This window comes from Rhopalosiphum maidis, chromosome 4, assembly GCF_003676215.2.
Source record: "Rhopalosiphum maidis isolate BTI-1 chromosome 4, ASM367621v3, whole genome shotgun sequence".
NCBI lineage: Eukaryota > Metazoa > Arthropoda > Insecta > Hemiptera > Aphididae > Rhopalosiphum > Rhopalosiphum maidis.
The window spans coordinates 13,232,566-13,253,256 of record NC_040880.1 but is presented as its reverse complement, the minus strand read 5'-3'; the positions used below and the strand labels follow the sequence as shown (position 1 = coordinate 13,253,256).

Genomic DNA, 20,691 nt, shown 5'->3' with positions numbered 1-20,691 from the left:
TCATAATTTATTTTTAATTATAGTAATAAATTAAATAATGGTATACTTAATACAACATGTTATATTTATTTTATTTGTCATGGATTCTGAACTCTCCGATGAATGTATTGATTTTACATAGATGTTTTTGTTTTGTTTATTTTCATGATTAGTACGATTTTCAACTCTGAGGGTGGTTTTAGATAGAAAATTAAATTTGCTTTGAACTTTATACAGATAAAATTCCCAGTAATTTTTCAAAATAAACAGGAAAAACAAAACAAACAAAAAATATCAAGAAAAAACTACAATTTTCACTCAGATTCGATTTCTAATAAAAATCGATTCTGTTTTTTTGGTGTAATAGGAAAATGAATAATAACCATTTATAGATACTTAAAATTTTCACCAAATGTTTATATCATTATTTTATATACATATACCTAATATGATTTTCAAAATACTCTCTTTGAGCTATTTATATAGATGTAAATAATATTTTATTTTATAATTTGAAGATTTGAAGTTCAAACTATTGTGAAGTGGCAATTCACCGCGAAGGCATACAGTGTCATCAGGCTTTGACGCTGTGATTAAAGCGGTATAATCTTAAGCGGAGATAGTTTGTGGAGACGACTCGATAACTGGTCTCTAAGTAATAGCGATAACTGGAGGCAAAGGGTAAAGGTAAAAGAGGTAATAGGCAATATTCCGCAAAGGCATAGAGGCTATATGATGCAAGGCAGTGGCGGCATCTGTGGGTAGGCATGAGGGTGAGAGTGCAGTTTCACCCACGACAATTTTTCTAGGGGTACAAAAGCATCATTTTGCACTCACAGAAAACAGTCAAAAATATTATACTAATTTAAATATAGAATACAGTTTTACATTAAAATTTGTTTTATTATTTTTGTAATAGCAGCAATATTAGGCGGAGTGGGGAAACCCCGCATAAGTTTGTGTATCACCATAAATGTTTACACCCACATAAGTTTCTATAAAGTGCCGCTTATGCTGTGATAAAAGTACAGGAAAATCTACTAAAAGTTACATAAAAAAAATTAGGAACAGTTGACAGAAAAAATAGACATGGTTGTTTTTTTAAAACACTTAAACGACCTATAGTGTCTCAGACAAACCTCGGACCAGGTCACCAGGTGAAAATTATGGAAATGTGTCACATGAATCGTTTTTAGAAATGACCGAATGTGAAATTGAAAATTATAAACGTACATACCTAGAAAAATTATCACTTTCTGAGTACCAAGTAAAAACATTAGAAATTAGAACTAAAAGGCAAAATCAATGCAAAGAATGGTACATTAAAAGAAAAAAACGTTTGGTATTTCACAAAAATAAATTTAACTACTTCAATATTAATATTGTCATTCAATTGTATTATTATTTAGTATTTACATGGTTACTGCATCTCTTTTTGGTAAAATTGGTAAATTGCATGATAAAACATCTCGTGTGAAAAAGATAAATGATATTTTATTTGGGACATTTACCGGAAATTCAACTATATATGAAATTGCTAATGAAGTAATAGCAAAAGAACAATTGGAAGCACAATTAAAAAAAAAATTCTGCCTTCTGGTTTATTTGTTGATATAAAATTATCATTTTTAACAGCTTCCCCAGATGGTATTATAATTTATAGGTGATGATTCGTTGGTAGAAATTAAGTGTCTAGCTAGCGCTAAAAAACTTTCACCAGCAGAAGCGATAACTATTGGTAAAATTAAAAGTTGCTTAATAATGGACAATTACAACTAAAACGAAATGATAATTATTATTACCAAGTTCGGTGGCAATTATATATCAGTCGGAGAATGTATTGCTATTTTTGTTTATAGACCTTAAAAGGTAATCAATATTGTTTTTAATAATAAAAATATTAAATTAAATTAATATTACCTACAAATAATATTGTTTTTTCAGGTTTGATGTACGAAAAAATTCAACGTGATGATGAATTCTGGGAAAATAATATGAAAGTTAAATTAGAACTTTTTTATTTGAAACATCTTTTGCCGAGCTTGATAAAAGAAGAAATATTAATGACAAATTAAAAATAAATAGCAATAATTAATAAATTAATGAGCTACGGTTACGGTACTTATATATTTATTATGAAAATTATCCATGTAAAATTATTATTATTTATAATCCAACCATTATATTATTCAAAAAGATAAAAATTGAGTCATCATTTTTGTATCATTAATACATATCCATATTGTTGAATGCAAATATTATCGCAGTAGCTATATGCTGTGTGGCTGAAATTACTACCACTTCAACCGCGGATATATGTGTGCGACACTTTACGGAAGCCGGGTAGTTATACTATTAGAATTATTGTAGTATTGTTATCTAGCTGCAAACCAATGTACTTTTTACTAGTATTAATTATTAATTATAAACCTTTAATTAGGTACAAAAGAATAATACATAATAATAATATTATTATGGTATCGTAATTAGTTATTGTAGATTCGAAGAATTGCAGCATGTCTAATGACAATGGCTATAATGTCAAACCAGTTTTTGAATGGATAGTGTAGTTCGGAGAGTATACAATTATAATTTATGAATTACATACCCTAATGTTTATTTACTTCCAACACATTGACATGAGTACATGACCGTCATTACCCATATTTACTGCAATAAAAAAGTTAGTAGTTTTTACTCCTTCGAATGGATTACGCTCCAACCTCCTTAAAAACTAAGTTGCGCCTAACTTGTTAAATTTGCATAAAATTAAATAATTCCCTTATTTTTATAAATAGTCATTATAAATAACAGTTAATTAATAAAAAATTAAATCATACAATTATTTTTCCTTATATTTAATATTAATTTAAAATAATAATTAATTATTTTTAGTAATAATTTGTTGTGGGTACATTATAAAAATGACATATTAATATTATATTATGTGATTTAGGTTAGGTTTTCTCTTGATTAAGTAGGGGAGAGTTATGTGTATGACCTGCGCGTCGTTGGTCGCTTCTAAAGTGAATAGAGTATATTATGTCTTGTAAAAATAGTGTAGGTGCTATACTCTGTCTCATACTATAAGAGTAAACTCAGGTGGCAGGTGGAAGACTACTGTTACAGCGGCAACAATGAGTGACGAGTGTTGGTATTGCGGATTGACTTGCTTCTATGAGTGTTACTTAATTATTCCAACAATAGCCTAACATACTATTTGCAAAAATTAACACAGTAACACAATTATTTGGCCACTTTCAATCATTAGAAATGGAAGCTGACGAAATAAACCGATTTAATTGACTAAGTTATAACCTTCTTATAAATTATAATATAAGGCAGAGTATATTTACTCGAGTACCTACCTACTTATAATTTTTCACCTACACAACTTTTTTGGACATTAAAAATAAATCGCACTTATATGCACTGTACATTGTTTTTACTATATTAGTTTTATATACACAAGAAAAATTAATCAATTTGATTCCTACGTCATGGAATCGCTGTTTTAGATTTCTAAACATAATTTTAGACACATTAATATATCCCCGTCACTGAAAAACATTAAAATATGAGTAGGTATTTATTACAGATTCATACAAGCCAGTATTAAAATATAAAAGTTATCGACAAAATCATTTTAAATTGAAAACGGAATTACAGTTTATTCTATTTTATTAAAATTCATTTAGAAACAGGTGATTTAGAAAATAAAGTAAAGTGAGATTTCCTAACTTGTTCTCAAATTATTATTTAAATACCATTATTTTTTAATATTTGAATTAAAATTTATTTTTGATATGTAAACTATAAACATTTATTGATGCTGGCTTCTAATATTGACAACTTACTATAATATGTATGTGGTTGAAAATGTTGAAATACATAACAATAATTATACTCGATTCGGTCGCACAGTTTATTACAGATGGTACCCATACCTATGCGTGATATAATATCTACTCCAGGTCCGTAATATTCAATTATAGCACCAGTACCTCCTTTGACAATTAAAATGTCTGCAATTTTAAGGATTACATCTTTTGGTGTAGTCCAACCAAACATCTTTCCTGTTAGATGAACACCAATAGTTTTAGGACATTTTAGTTCTCAAGGAATATCAGCCATCACATCAACAGCGTCTGCACCACCAACTCCAATACACAAACCACCAAGTTTGAACACTCAACTCATTGATTAACAGGATCATCCAAATATGTATTAAAATATAAAGGTTATCTGAAGTCTTTTTTAATTGAGAACAGAATTTCAGTTTATTCTATTTTATTAAAATACATTTAGAAACCGGGGATTTAGAATGTTCGCAGAGTGAGATTTCCTAACTTGTTCTTAATTTATTTTTAATACCATTATTTTTTAATATTTGAATTAAAATGTATTTTCGATAAATAAACTATAAACATTTATTGTATCTGGCTACTAATACTGACAACAATGATAACTTACTATTATAATATGAATGTTATTGAAATACATAATGATAATAATAATATTCGTTTAGCTTTAATACAGTCTTATTATAACAAAGATAAATCGAATAAAACATATTCTGTTCTTAATAATGCCAAAAACAACGATTGGCCTGTGGAAATCAAAGTTGGTCTTATTGGAAGCTGCACTAATTCAAGTTATGAAGACATGTCGAGATGTGCTACTATTGCAAAAGAAGCCTTAGCTCACGGGCGTAAATCAAAAATTCCTTTTAATGTTACTCCTGGATTTGAACAAATTAGGGTAACAATTGAAAGAGATGGAATTGCACAAATATTGAGAGAATTTAGGGGTACTATATTAGCTAATGCTTGCGGTCCATGTATTGGTCAATGGGATCGTAAAGATGTCAAAAAGGGTGAAAAAAATACCATTGTCAGTTCATACAACAGAAACTTTACTGGACGTAATGATGCGAATGCAGCAACTCATGCCTTTGTCATCTCTCCAGAGCTAGTTACTGCTTTAGCCATTGAAGCGCGTTTGGACTTTGACCCTACAAACGATTCAATCAAGGGAGCTGATGGTAAAGAATTTAAATTAAGCAATCCATTTGGCGACGAATTACCCGCAAGAGGATTTTATCCAGGTCAAGATACTTACCAAGCTCCACCTGCTGATGGATCAGCTGTGAGTGTGGTAGTTGAACCAAAATTCAATCGTCTCCAATTATTAGAACCATTTAAAGTTTGGGATGAAAAAGATTTGGAAGATCTCACTATACTTATAAAAGTGAAAGGAAAATGTACTACTAATCACATTTCTGCAGCCGGCCCATGGTTGAAATACCGTGATCATTTAGACAATATATCAAATAACATGTTCTTAACGTAAGTTATTATAACTTTTTTCTTATCAAAATGTATAAAATACAATTATTTTTTTATTATTCTAGTGCAACCAATTCAGACAATAATAAAATTAATGAGGTACAAAACCAATGTACTGGAGAATGGGGTGTAGTTCCGGACACAGCCAGAGCATACAAAGCTAAAGGTATATCGTGGGTAGTGTTTGGTCATGAAAACTATAGTGAAGGAAGTAGCAGAGAATATGCCGCTTTAGAACCACGTCATTTGGGAGGATATACGATCATTGTAAAATCTTTTGCCCGTATTCATGAAACCAATTTGAAAAAACAAGGAGTATTAGCCTTGACATTTGTCGATTCTAAGGATTATGATAAAGTTCAACCAACTGATAAAGTGTCTTTGGTCGGACTTAATGTATTCACTCCTGGAAAGCCTTTGAAATGCATATTGCGCCATACTGATAGAAGTTCTGACAAGATATTACTTAATCACACATTCAATGAACAACAAATACAATGGTTTAAGTCCGGTAGTGCATTAAATCGAATGAAGCAATTAGCTGTTGAATCTAAATAAAATATTGATTCATTCATATTAATTTATATTATTTATTTATAATTAATAATTCATTGTTGATATTTTAAATTGAACTGAAAAAATAATTTTATGTAAAAATCACTGTTTTTAGGCAAAGAAATCATTAGATTTAGATTCATTGCTACAATGCTACAATTGTTTTATATAGGTATTATAATTAATTGTTAATAAATTAATATATCAATAAAAAAAAAAAAAATGTCTCACGGTTCCGTACGGTCATTTAGCACTCCGACGAAAATGAAACCACATGTCCCATAATGCTTCTATAATGGTCACCTACGGTTTTCAATTCACCTGACGGAGGTAAAATCTACGCGTAATACAATCGCGCACGGGCGTTAGCGTGTAACGGAAAACGCGGATAACAAAATATTGATTATACGTGCGACGCGCGACGGCGTATAGCACGACTGGTAGCAAAGCCTTTTAATCGCAATACGAAAGAACACGGTACATGCGTTTAAAGACGCGTTCGAGAATTGGCATGTAACAAATACCGAAACAAATAGGTAACACGGCCTTTCGCACGGTAAAAAACGGCTAAAAAGACAACGACGTCGGCACAGCATGACGTTCGTGAAAAGAGAGAAAGGTAAACGCGGCGCTCCTCAGACGATAGCCGTTAAAACCATCGGTGTCGCACCATAGAGTCGACAATCATGACCGGCAGTCTTGCTCCAACAGTATTCAACGTATATTTATCGTAAAATATATTAACGTATATTCAATTATAATAATACTATAATATAGGAATCATGCAAAATAATATTATGTTCAATGTCGAAATCCGATCACAGTTTGCTAGGTAAAGCTGTTGATTTTAACCAAATCATTTGCAAATGGTGAGTCCGAAAAAGTATGCTGCTATTTCTCCAGCTCGATGGCAAGACAATATGCATAAATGGTCTATACTGCAGTGATGTCTATATACTCTGCATGTTCAGAATGAGATCGTACCTCGTCGGCGAGCAGTTTTCGTCAGCGAAGATCAGACGTTTCCCTCCACCTATAGTGAAAAAACAGTTCGACGAAAGCTCGTGAAGTCTTGAGGCTAGTGCTGTGCTATGAAACTACGCTTTTATGCGCACAAGTTGACCGCCAAAATTCGATCTCATTCTAAATAGAGTATAGTGCAGATAAGGTATTGGAGATCCAATCATCGTCTTCGGTATCGATGCGGCCAGTATCTGTATTTAAAGTTTAGATGATCGGAGAAGTGGACCAATATTTGACGTACCCCGTGTAAGGTACCCCTTGACAACCACATTGCTTATTAAAACTTCAAATATCTATATTGTATAGACTATTAATACTATGTGTACACGTGTATGGATAAGTAAACTGCGCCGGCTGTGCTTAATTAAGCGATCCTATTCAGGCGATTGTACCTGAGACGACCAGGCGTATGCGTGGCCCTACGTTACTTTAAATGGGTAAAATATTTTATGTCGCACAATGGTTTGGACAAAGCTAACCGTCACCAGCGCGTGACTTACACAAGCGGCTACTGGATGACGAGCTATGCTCGGGATAGTTGCAATTTTTTTCAGGTAGTAAAAAATACCAGTGGAATTTACATGAAATGAGGTCTAAAAAAGTCGTAATCGGTGGAATTTACATGCGCCCCGTAACAGTTATTAAATATGTAACATTCAATTTTTTTATTTTGAATTTTTGAGTTTATTTGGATGAGATATATTGTTAAGTTCTACATAATATCAACTTAAGAAATTTTGACGTATATCATCGCAACGGATGTCAGGTGTCAACGTATTTAATGTGAGAAGGCCTTAACGCCCTATAAACACTAGTCGTGGTTGAGTGGCGGAATTTCCATATACCCATTATACAGCCTATTACCTACTGCAGCATTACTTGGTTATATGTTGATATTCCTTCTTTAGAGAAAGATCATTTCTTAATAACTAATGTAAACATACATTTTTGTTTATTTATCGATGCCGATAAAATATATAGCTACAATGGATGATTACTTCATTGTCAGCCTGGCCAAGTCAGCTAGGTAGCAATCGCTGCCTGGGCCCCCGTTTTTTTTATGTATATTTAAATGCACCGAAATGTTTGGATAAAATAATTACGAGAAACATGTGGCCCTAAAGTGTTTTAACTTTTAATTTTTAAATCTAAAGTTAAAATAAGTAAACCGTATACTTCCTATAATATTATTATACCTTAGTCAAGTTTTATTATTGTGCTGTAGTTCGATAAATATAAATTATAATTATTATAAATGAATGATCTTGAAAATAAAATGTATTTCTTGGTGTAGTTTATATGGGTATTTTAATAGGTACCAAGGGCGGATTTAACAATTTGCCGCCCCTATCCAGAAGAACTTCTATTTAATAAATTATCCTCAAATAAATTTATTTTTTCTATAACTAATATACAATTATTTTTCATTTAAATAATCTAAAAAAATTCAAATATAACATCTTCTATTTATTTTTTTTTTAAAAAAACAATGTTTATAAATAAAACATAATTTAATTAATATATAACAAAAATGGGTGGGTAAGTGGGTATCGCTCTGCAGTATAGTAAAGGTGGAGAGTCAGTCACTATAATGGCTGTGTTAAATTTGAATGCAATGATAGGTGCAATCATAGTATACGAAGAATGATTCTGAACGGAGATGATTTGTCAGTCTAGGATAATTAGTATAATAGGTTATTTAATATATATTATATTATTACCTATATTTAAATTGTAATACGAGTATATAGTTATTTTACGCGATTTCGTAAAAAATTAAATTTCATAAAATTTTTTCTATATTGACGCTAGAATTTTTTTTTACAGTTATTTGATGAAACAGTTATGGAGAACCTTGTATTGGGATTTTTAACCTTAGGTATAAATCACAAAAATGTAATGAATTTTCAACTTCAAAATTCTTTGCAAATTTTCGTGAATTAGACATACTTCGTAGACATTTGAACTTTAAATGCTTATCAACAAAAATTGCGACTAACGATTTTTGATTTTTTTTTACTACGATAAATACAACTTATAATAAACCTTGTATTAAATTTTAAAGATGTTTTGGAATGTCAAATTTTTTTTATCGATATTTCAAGAAAAATCTAAAATTTCAATTGTCAATAATAGTTTAAAAAAAGTCAAAATACTCGTATTTTGAAAATTTAATCGTGAATAGATAATGCTAATATAAACATTTTGTGAACGTTTAAAGTATTTACAATGATTTGTTTTTGATACAGCAAATAAAAAATCGATTTTGTCGAAAACTGATTAAAAGTATAAATTCCTGTTCTTATTTTAATGGTCATTAAAGACGTAGTGGCATCAAATTAAGAAAGCGATAAGCTTGCAGTGAAATTTCCAACAGTAACCAGAGAGTTGAACTGGTGAATTCTGCAGTTTTCAGTGGTGGTGCTTATAACATTGATTAAATATAAGTATATTTAATCAATGCTTATAATATGTCAGTGAGGAGTTATGTTTGTGTACCTGTAACGAAGTGTGTTGCCACTGAGACGGTCTTAATATTATATAGTTTAAATTGTATATACATTATACGAATGTCGAATAATGAATGCTATAAAAGTATAAAATATTGTAGTATAATTAGTATCAAGTATCAAGATTTTTGTTCATTTCAATCCAGTGATACAAATGATAATATTTTTATGTAAGAAGTGAATATATTGATAATATTAAACCAATTATTTTAGAATCATATATATATATTACAGATCGTTATAGTATTTTATTAATTTTCAAATCATAAAAATAATAAAAAAATCAATGATGAAATTAATGTGATTAAATCAAAGTATAAAATATTAAGGATTTAGTTTTTTTTTCACCAAGTTAGTATCATTTTCTACACGATTCAGTTTTAAACACAAGTTTCAAAGTGCAGTTTATATTATTTTTTGCTATGCATGTAGTTTCAATCTATTTTATAAAACAAATTTATTAAACTTAGAACTTATTAAAATAGTAAAATGATGTGAAAAACTATAAAAATATATCTTTCATTCTTTATCTTTAGGTCTATATACTATATAGGACATAGGTATCTAGTATATTTTTATATATCAAATACAATATAACTTAGTATAGTTTAAAGTAAAATACATTTTTATTATCACAATGTACATTGTACATTATATTATTATTATCTTAAAGTTTATTTATGACCAGTTAAAAAAATGTTACCAGCAACATGCTAAATGTTTTTATATTTTTTTTTTCATTTTATTTGTAAAATTATAAATTATAATATTGTATTATAATTAATAATAATAATTTTAGATCAATATTTTTTTTTGGCGGGATAATCACACGCGGGTCGTGTAAATGTGATGTGTAAGTAGTCATTCTTTAATTTTCATAATCAATTAATATATTTAATTTTTAAAAATTGTTTTGTTTTTCCTTGTGTTTTTATTTGTGTTCTTTTTTGTTTGTTCTTTTTTTATCGATTACCGAAATAAGTACATTATACTCGAATATAAATATTTTGGTACCTATCTGGAGAAATGTGTCTTAATGAAGATAAAAAAAAAATGATTTCAAGAAACAAAAGTTACTTATTTTTATCTCTACAATTGAAGACTTAAGTAGGCCATAACATTCTAAAAATATTTTATCTAATTTGTTGATATTATAATTTATAATCGTTATACATATGGAGCTATGTCTCCACCTGAAAAAGTAAATATCAACCATAAAACCAACGGGGAGTGTGTCCCTGTGCCCATTGGCTACGCTACGCTACTGTTTGGGGAAATAGATTTGAATTTAGTAAGATTTGATCTTAAAAAAATTAATAATAATTTGCATTTTTTCCTTCACGTTGTGCAAATTGATCACCATGTCTATAATATAGATAAGCTAGATATATGTAAATACTTTATATAACAAATGTTTGCAAATATCTTTATAGAATAATAATTTATGGATTCAAAAACGGATGGAGTATGTTTTAGACAGTATAGCCACGTGCTACCACATTTCCTGTGTTTAAGTCATTTGATACATCTATACGGTCGCAACCCGATCACATCAGTCGATGTGGTCACTCACTATACCACCTGCCGTTTCAGTTTCTTTTATTTTCTATAACCCTATAGTTACTAACAAAACAGTATCGACATTGATGAAACTATTATAGAATCTAAATGGCACGTGCTATTTTTTTTTTTTTTGACCGTTTTACATTCTGAGTACTGTGTAAATTTAATAATGTTATTGTTGTATGACTATATTATGTGTTTCTTGAATTGTTAATTATCATATAATTAAGTAGTTAATACGCAGAGCCTTTGATATAAACAAAACATATACAAATAATGGCAGAAATAAATAAATATATATATTATATGTATTAATATTTTATAACTTATAGCCTAAAATAAAAAGTCTACCTTTAACATATAATACGTATGTATTATCATAGTTAACTAACAGTATTTACTATTAAGTAATAGTAGAATTAATTTATTATGATTTCAGTTTCAAGTTGTATTATTTGTGTAATTGTGTGTTGTGTACTGTGTAGACTATTGTAATTTTGTAAAGAAACAACTACTTGTCTACTTATTATTGACATATTGTATAATATTAGATACAAAAATACATAAATACATTATGATACAGTGACGGTGCCAAGATTTTTTTCTAGATAGGGCTACAAAAAATTAAAAATGAGTATATTATAATGTCTAAAGTTAGGTCAGTGGTAGGGCCATGGCCTTACCTTGCCCGTCCCTAGTGCCGCCACTGTAATGATAATATAAATTTTTACACAAATTAATTTTACAATATATATTTATTTACCTATCGAACGATTTCTAAATTACTTCTTTGAGTAATTAATTTAATATTACATAAATTACTAGATTATTTAACAATGACATATAAATGAATAAATCTAGTTATATTAAAATTTTAGTCGTATCTATATAGTTAAGAGCAAATCATATAATTGTATAGGTATAACTATAATAACATTGTATAGGTAATAGGTATAGTTATGAATGTTTGTACTTATTGTAGTATTCTACTTGTAACACTGCATTAAAAAATAAAAAATAAAATTCAACTATTTAAGTAATCGTATTCAATTGCGATGAGAAGTAAGTTTTATTTGGTTTGTATCGTGTATTGTACTTGTATGAAGTAAATAAAATGAACTCGGAACCCTTTTGAAAAAAAAAGGTCAGCGTCCAATCAACTGCGTTAAACACGTGAACAATATAGTTTAGATATAATAGTCCCCTTTTATCACTCTTTAAATACAAAACCTTTATAAAACATGAACACTATAAAGTACCTACATGTTACGAGTACCATTTACTTAATAATAGTTCAATGTAACTATATGAATTGACAAGTTGAGAAGTCCTGTAAACACAGGTGTTTATTTACTTTACAATTGTTATGTTCCAATGTAGAACCTTTGTAGTTTTATCAAGCGTCATAATAATGTAATATGCACCTACAGAATATATAATTATACAACCGTACTTTATTATTATTTATCACCTAATTTGCATGTGAACTATATTGTCTGATGAGATTAATAACAATCAACACCACTAAATGATTCCCTATCTCATAGGTGGAAATCGGGAGGGGGCTTGAGGAGACTATTGTTATAATTATAATTGTAAAATGTATTTTTAATAATCAAATTATAAAATAAATTATAAAAAAATATTTTTTGATAAAAATTAAATTATTAAATTCATAAGATTTTACTAACTTATTAGTATTATTATATCATAACTTAGAACAATCGTAATTAATGCAATATTATTATAATAATAAATAATAATACCAGCATAGGATGTTTATCAGCAGATGTCTACTCAAATATTTATAAACTTCCACAGGTAGCTTTTACTGTTTTATTTTACCAATAAGTTAGGCCACTTGTAAGCGCTCTTTTTCTTTAATGCGCTGAATTTTAACTTGGATGCGATCTATGATGGTTGAAAATAGATTCACATTCAATGACCTTTCTATTATAAATATTGAAAAAGATTTGGAAAAAAAGAGAAATATAATAATGACATAATTGATGCTTTTACTAATAAAAATCGATATATTGTACTGAAATAAATATATTAGATATACTTATTATGTTATATACTTGGCTTTTTTATTTGAACATTGGTTATCATAAATTAATTTAATAAATTAATAATTTCTGTTTAGAATACTTATAAAATGTTTGAGAGGATGCCATCTCATAGGCGTTTTATTATATTTTTATTTTAAAGCGAATTATGAGTTTTTTAAGATGTAAAAAATTTTAAAATTTTAAAATACTCATAATTCGCTTTAAAATAAAAATATAATAAAACACTTATGAGATGCCCTAGATAATATTTTTAAATTTAAATTCTATAATAAGTCACTTCACTCTAATTTGATAAATTAATATGGTTATAGTCATTTTTGTGAACTTAAAATTTGCTATGTTGCGTGTGGGTTAGAGAGAGACAACATAAACACTACGCTGCCATTCTCTTAAGATAAAGCACCTAATTGTATTTGTACTTTAATATGGTTGAATTCATTAGTATGTAAAACTTTGTAAATTCTCTTATTGAAATAAATAATTACGAGCGACTCTAGTACAGTAGTAGGTAAATAGTACATACATAGGTTTAATGAACATAAATTTCTCAGTCCCCCAATAATTTTACCAAATGTCCGCTATGCCCTCACTACTTATACTAATTGATTGATTCGTGACGCATTACTCTCTGCATATTATAGAGTATAAAGAATCAGCCATTATCACTAACTATCAAAAACAATGTAAGTATATAAATATTTTGACTTATTATTTAAAACTATACTTTATGACGTACCTATGTACATTAATATTTCATATTAAATACAGTTTTTCGTAGTGTATCAGCAGTCGCACCAGCTGTATAAACTATAGGTACTTAGAATATCTAGTATTCTAGTAATTTAGTACTTAAAGAATACATATATTTTGAAAATAAACTTGTATAATCATTAATTATTAGGAATATCTTCTCGTTGGTTAAAAAATTCCACAAAATGATCTGAAATAGGTAGATGCGTTATAAAAGATAGTAAATTTAAAACATGACAATTACTTAAAGATAGGAAAAGAAAAAAATAGTAAGTATAGGTACTTACTAAAATTGCGCTTATAGTATATTTACAAATTATTTTTATAATATTTCAATAGCTCTGGTATTTGTATAATATACATATTATATATGAATATAATTATGATATTGAAAAATCGTAACTAATACATAACTTGGTCTGGGAGATCTATCGAGAAAAAAAATGAAAACAATAAGGCTAACTTGTCATTTGTTAGATGACTCGATAGATGATGGCTATGGTAACAACACTGGTTAAACAGGTTAGGTTATAGGAAATAATTGCAGGTATTATATATAAATATATAATATGTATATAGACTACGCAGGTACTATATAGTGCACTAGTGCGCAACAATAAAGGTGGCTTTCGATCGAGCTGTTGTATAGCAGTGCGGAGGATTCCCACGAGCTTTAAATTATAATATACAATTGCGAACCGCAAGCGTGTATATTATATTATAATAAATGTATCTATGACATCTCTAAGAGCAAAAGTAAACAACCCGCCAATGATATCAACTTACCGATGTTTATCGCAGAGTTTTGAGTTTTCAATTATTTGCTAAACGATTAGCCGATTACGCCGTTTATTTTATACACACTGTGCTAGGCATGCGGACAAGATGGACTATAATACGTAAAGCATACACAACTTTACAATTATATGTCTATATATATATATATATACATTATGCATACACAATATACATTCGTTCAAAGTAATATAATTTTATGAGGTAATCCGTGCAATAGACGCACGTGGCGCACACGCGTTCTATTTTTTTTCGGATGGAACGCACAGATTATCTTGTCATCCCCATATCTGTTTTGTGCGAACATTCTGGGTATACCTACAGTTTATCCGATTCACATATTGTCTGAAACATATATTATTATAGCATTATAATATGATCATCGTTATCATATTACTTTTTACAACGATAATCCTCAGTGTAGGTACTGCGCGTGTATACTTGCGGTTTTAATTAATAAATTCAAATAATGGCCGTTATGGTGCTGCTGGAGTTTCATAGCTAATTTCGCTTATAATATTATAATATACATGTACAAATGTACTTACGTCGTAAATATATTCAGCCAGACAGCTATTGTTTTCGTGCAAAATTCCGTATCTGTAGCACCGCAGATAAATTATTAAATTCGATAGTGTAAAGTGTAACACATTACACTAAGTATATAGTGTTGTAAATGATTTTATACTACTAAAGAAGGAATGTTCAATATTTGTCTATGTTATTATATCAAATAAAAAAAATAGAGATGTTCCTTAACAAATTAAAACTTGTGTATAAATATAATTATAGATGAATAATTTTTTTTCGTTTCATTTATTTATTACAATAATATAATATAATACAATTTAGTTTAGAGTTAGTTATTTTAAATATATTTTTATGATGATTTAATTGTGATTAAATTTTTAATGAGAATGTTGAATTGATTTTTTAACAATTATCTCTTAATAATTTTGTTGGTTTCGATGAAATAGCTTTAGCATATATCTATATTTATTAAATAAGAATTTATAAGTGTGGTTTGATAAGTACTTTTTTTTTTAATAATAAGACACATTCGAAAAATCTTTTTTTACATATGAATGTTGAGCAAAATTTACAAGTAACTCTATATGTACATTTTAGAATAGTTGAATGTTGAAGTTCAATAATTTTCAATTGCATCTGAGTATTATTTTTTGAAAATTGAATATCCATAGATAATATAAATTAATAAACGCATTATTTATATCTTTTCTTCTATAAACAACTAAATCTTTCTTGATAAATTTGATGTAGTAATCAGTGATGAAATATATAATATTTATTAACCGTAATTGGTATTATATATTTGTCGGTGAATAATAATTAGTTTTTAAACGACGTATAAATACTACTTCTTAAATGACTTTCAAACATACGTAGTAGACAATAGACATGAAAATATATGAAAAAATATCCACTATTGTTTAATATAATATTTACGTCTTTTATGAAATAAATTAATAATATTTAAAAAAAGTTAAACAATGAATTTATCCATTATATAAAAGCTTATAATATATAATATATATTTGTATTATAGTCTATATATATATATACACTATTTAAAAAAAATAGTGATTACTTGCAAATTCGTATTAAAAGCCCAATATGGCATAAAAATATTTTTTATTTTTATCTAATGCACTGTATTGTTTCAGAATCTAGTAGATACTATTAGTATATAGACACACTTATAGATAGCAATATCGCTAAACTCGAACTATAGATCACTATATCACTACTATATGATGATCTTGAATTTTTGATGTATCATAATGGGATACTTTCGGCATAACATCGTCGAAATAGTTTTTGAATGTACCTTTATATTATATAATGTTAATACTTATAACCAGGGCTCGGGACTTTATGCATTTGCATATTTGTTCGGGAAGTAAATAGAATAAATCTGATCCGGTACAAATTTGTGTTGTGGTGTTTGGAGTTAACGTTTAAAAGTTTATTGTGCATATGTTTGCATATTTTGAATTTTTTTTCTACAAATGCATATTTTTAAGATTTATTGATTTTTATTGCATATTTTAAAATAATTTTTGATTATTTACTCTTAAATCATATTTTTAGTAAATTAATCAATTTTATCTACATGATTTTGTTGGCAATAATACCAAAAAGGCGATAATCAATAGCGTTACGGGGAACCTATTTTATTTTTTGCTCTGAAGACAATATTATTTTTACTTACCTAACGCAGATAAGTACAAAATTATAATTATAAAATGATTATTTTTTAATACATAAAAATTGTAATTGCTAGATATAGAAGATGCTGAGTGTTAAATAATCTAAAGACCTCCCATTCAACAGTTTGACATTTTTTTTTAATATTATAGTATGTATCAAATACAAATTTTTAGTAATATGTATAAGATATGTTTTTTTTAAATTAAATTTGAATAAGTATGTATTTTTTAACTAAAAATAAATGCATATTAAAGCACATATTTTAATATTTTTTGATGCGTATGTATGCGCATACTTTTAAGATTTTAAGCACATAAAGTCTCGAGCCCTGCTTATAACTTTTTACATATATATTATAATGTTATAAATTACATAGTCATATCATTACATAATATACCAGCGATCTCTCCTCTCTGTAATTTACGCAAGTACGCAACTATTATAAATACATTTTATATAGTTTTAAGATTAAAATTATACTGTGATATATATCTATTATATTATTAATTATTATTTATTATATTAATCCTGTAGCCCGGAGTCGCTGAATTCAGTCGATCTCGCGGTTACACATCAGTCCGCTGCAACGACGACGTTATACTAAATTCAAGTATAATATTATATATATTTTAATATTATACATATATATCTTATACGTGTGCATGGGTGTGTGCATATGTCTAATTAAGCACCTATGATTGGTTACTCTTTGGAGTGAATATTTTTATTTTATCGCATATCGCCGGCAAAGGAAACGTTAGGTTAACTTACCTGTATGTAGACACACATACGTATATGTATATATATATATATAAGTACAAGGAATACATGACAGAGGTGGCTGGTGGGGTGACTGTGTAACATAATAACAGCCTTTGGGTTCGTTGGATCGGAAGTTGACGTGACCAAGTTTAGTGTTGTGTGGCCTATACGTGTGTGGATATTGTTTTATATCATTCCAGGCGAACGACGCGTCCGCAGACATTACCGTCCCAGGCGTACTATTCCATGACGGCGGCAGAGCCGAGATATTGTACACGTAATGACCGAACAAAACCACGGCCAACGTATATTTTATGTTATATGTATTAATATTAGCATATTATATTATAATATTGTAGATTGTAGTCGTGTATAATAATAATAATAACACAGCTGAATGAGAATATAATATCATATAGCTATTAGTTGTCACCTACGTAGAAAATGATCCAAAATCTGTTTATGATACAATTATTATATCTAATTATTGATGCGACATAATTATGTACATTTTAATAAAAAAAAAAAAGATTTAGATACGAAAATGGCAAGATAAAAATGATAAATGACAATATATTAGTTGTTATTAAAAATGAAATAAACAGATCAAATAATAAAACGTATATTAATAATAATAAATATTTATATATGAGGAACCATGGTTTAAATTTGCATTTATTAAAAATAAATAATATTATACTTATAAAAATTAATATAGTTGAAATAGTTAAATTACACCAGTTTATTTGAATACTTAATACATAATATGAGTATATAACTGTTCAACAAACCAAAACAAAATAATTACTTATTTGTTACTACAAAATATTTTTCATTAATTAAAATTTTGAAATCATCAAATTCGAATATCTATAATATGAGTAATATTATCATACTATTACTCTTTATGCTATCATAATATGATTTAATTTTGAACTAAAACTATATTTACCTATATGAACACAATGTCCCATAGGCAATAGTTATAGCTTTTATACGTCTTCATTCTTCAATGATATAATTGGACTAAGAAATATATAAATTAAACTATCTGTAGTCTTATATCGTTATATTCTGTGCTCATGCAGTGTCTGATACGAAAAACACATAATTTTAAATTTGCTATTACTCCGGTGCTGATTGTTGGATTAAGGAGTAATCACTCCTCTAATCAGTTATATTGTGTTTAGTAGAGAGATTAATTGCCATCGTGATGTGGGAGAGATAATATCACAAATACGACTATAAAAATGGGGTGTATATTACAAATTTATTTTATAAATGTGTAGAACATTTTTTATATATTTTTTTCTTTTTTAGTAAATTTTTTTTATAAAACTAAACGTATTAGAAATACATTTATTTGAAAAATTGAATATTTAACCATAATATTAGTTTTTTGTATGTGGTATTTTACTAAAATATATTATTTTCGGTATTACAAATTTAATAATTTTACATAATATATTTTATGTTTATTATTTTTACGCTGTCATTGAGATATTAGTTTTTGAACTGTCAAAAACCTTTAATATATATGTCTCACTTTCATCGTTTAGGGTCTATTTGGCACGTGCTTGGTCAGATGCACAAACACCGCGCCTTAGGAACACCCGTAGAGCCAATTCATTAATGCGGATGAATATTTGAAAAGGAAAAATAACAAGTCCCCCGTGGATATTGACATTGACGAGTATATTTCGCTACTAAAAACACAGGATCACACTTGAATATAGAACATATTTAACTGTTTAGATACCACAGGAGCTCTTAGAAATATAGGTCAATTACAACGAGATATTGTCCATACGCGATATACATGAGCACAAGTGATACTATACAGTTCATGTTTTCATACGAATGTTATATTTAACAAATTAATTTTCTATAAATGTGTTATGTGATACATATATTATAATATATAATACTTATATTATGTCGTTTATATAACTCTTAAACTCAAAAATAACATTTTGTTATATTTACAAATAGTATATGTTACTCATATATATTTATATTTTTAATTAGTTCAGCTTAAAATTGAAAAAAAAAATCAAGATGTATACTGTACGATAAACTATTATTTAAAAAATCCATATGTTCTGATTTTATTATTTCACAGAAATGTCTTATTGATATAAATGATCGGACCGTGTGTGTTATAACTTGAATACATAATACCTAAATACGTCATAATATTATATTATTATAATAATATACACCATAAAAAATGTTTGAAATTCAATTTAACTTGGAATTTTTGAATTTTTCGGTACTCGCGTGAATTAATTATAATTTATAATAAAAATGAAATAATTATACCTTATGGGAACATACGCATATTGAGCAAATATCATTAGGTATCGTGGGATTTTGAAAATGCGTAACCGCAGAATCTCGCTTTTCTCTGCGATACCGCGTACAGTAATAGATCTTATCCAACACGAATAGGAATGGAATGGATCTGAACGTGTGACTACGATGTAACTCGACTCGAGTTACTGGGTTGACAGGACATAGCGCACGATGGACTACGAGACTGATAGGTAGAGTGAGATAGAGCAAGAAGGGAGATATTTAATACAAAACAGTTTTAACCCTACGTGTGTATATTTATGTTCGACTGGTCTCAAATTTCTAGATGGATAAAAAGTGTAGGAATTTTTTTTTTTTACCGGACAGTCAGTGGAAGTAATAATTATGTTAACCTACGTCCAGGAAGTTGAAAAGTGTTGATGACCGGAAATAAGGTGAACGGTGCACATCCCTATAGCAACCCTGGTTAGGATCCAATATCAGTTATATATTGTATCCAAACCCCAAACCGACATCCTCTATGCGACACCAGGCTTAAGAATAATACCCTTTCTATTATCTTTTTTAAATACATATTACATATATTTCGTTCATACAATATGTAAAATAGATTATTAAAAATCAAATATTTCTTAAAAAATAGATAGAAAACAAAAATGATATAATATACAATTAATATACCCTCAGTAGACAATATGATATGACTATATTTGAAAACAAACAGCAGAAAAATATATTTCTTCAGATAAATATATAACACAAAAATAAATGTTACGATTCATATTA

General features: G+C 28.1%; 1 protein-coding gene across 1 annotated transcript; it reads left to right on the top strand.

Moving 5' to 3' along the window:
* The first annotated feature begins 1,177 nt into the window (after positions 1-1,177).
* Positions 1,178-5,885, top strand: LOC113548214 (aconitate hydratase, mitochondrial-like). The gene is made up of 4 exons (XM_026948982.1): positions 1,178-1,296; positions 1,389-1,578; positions 4,519-5,327; positions 5,393-5,885. The coding sequence occupies exons 1-4, from the start codon at positions 1,178-1,180 to the stop codon at positions 5,883-5,885; spliced, it is 1,611 nt and encodes a 536-aa protein (XP_026804783.1).
* Positions 5,886-20,691: the final 14,806 nt, after the last annotated feature.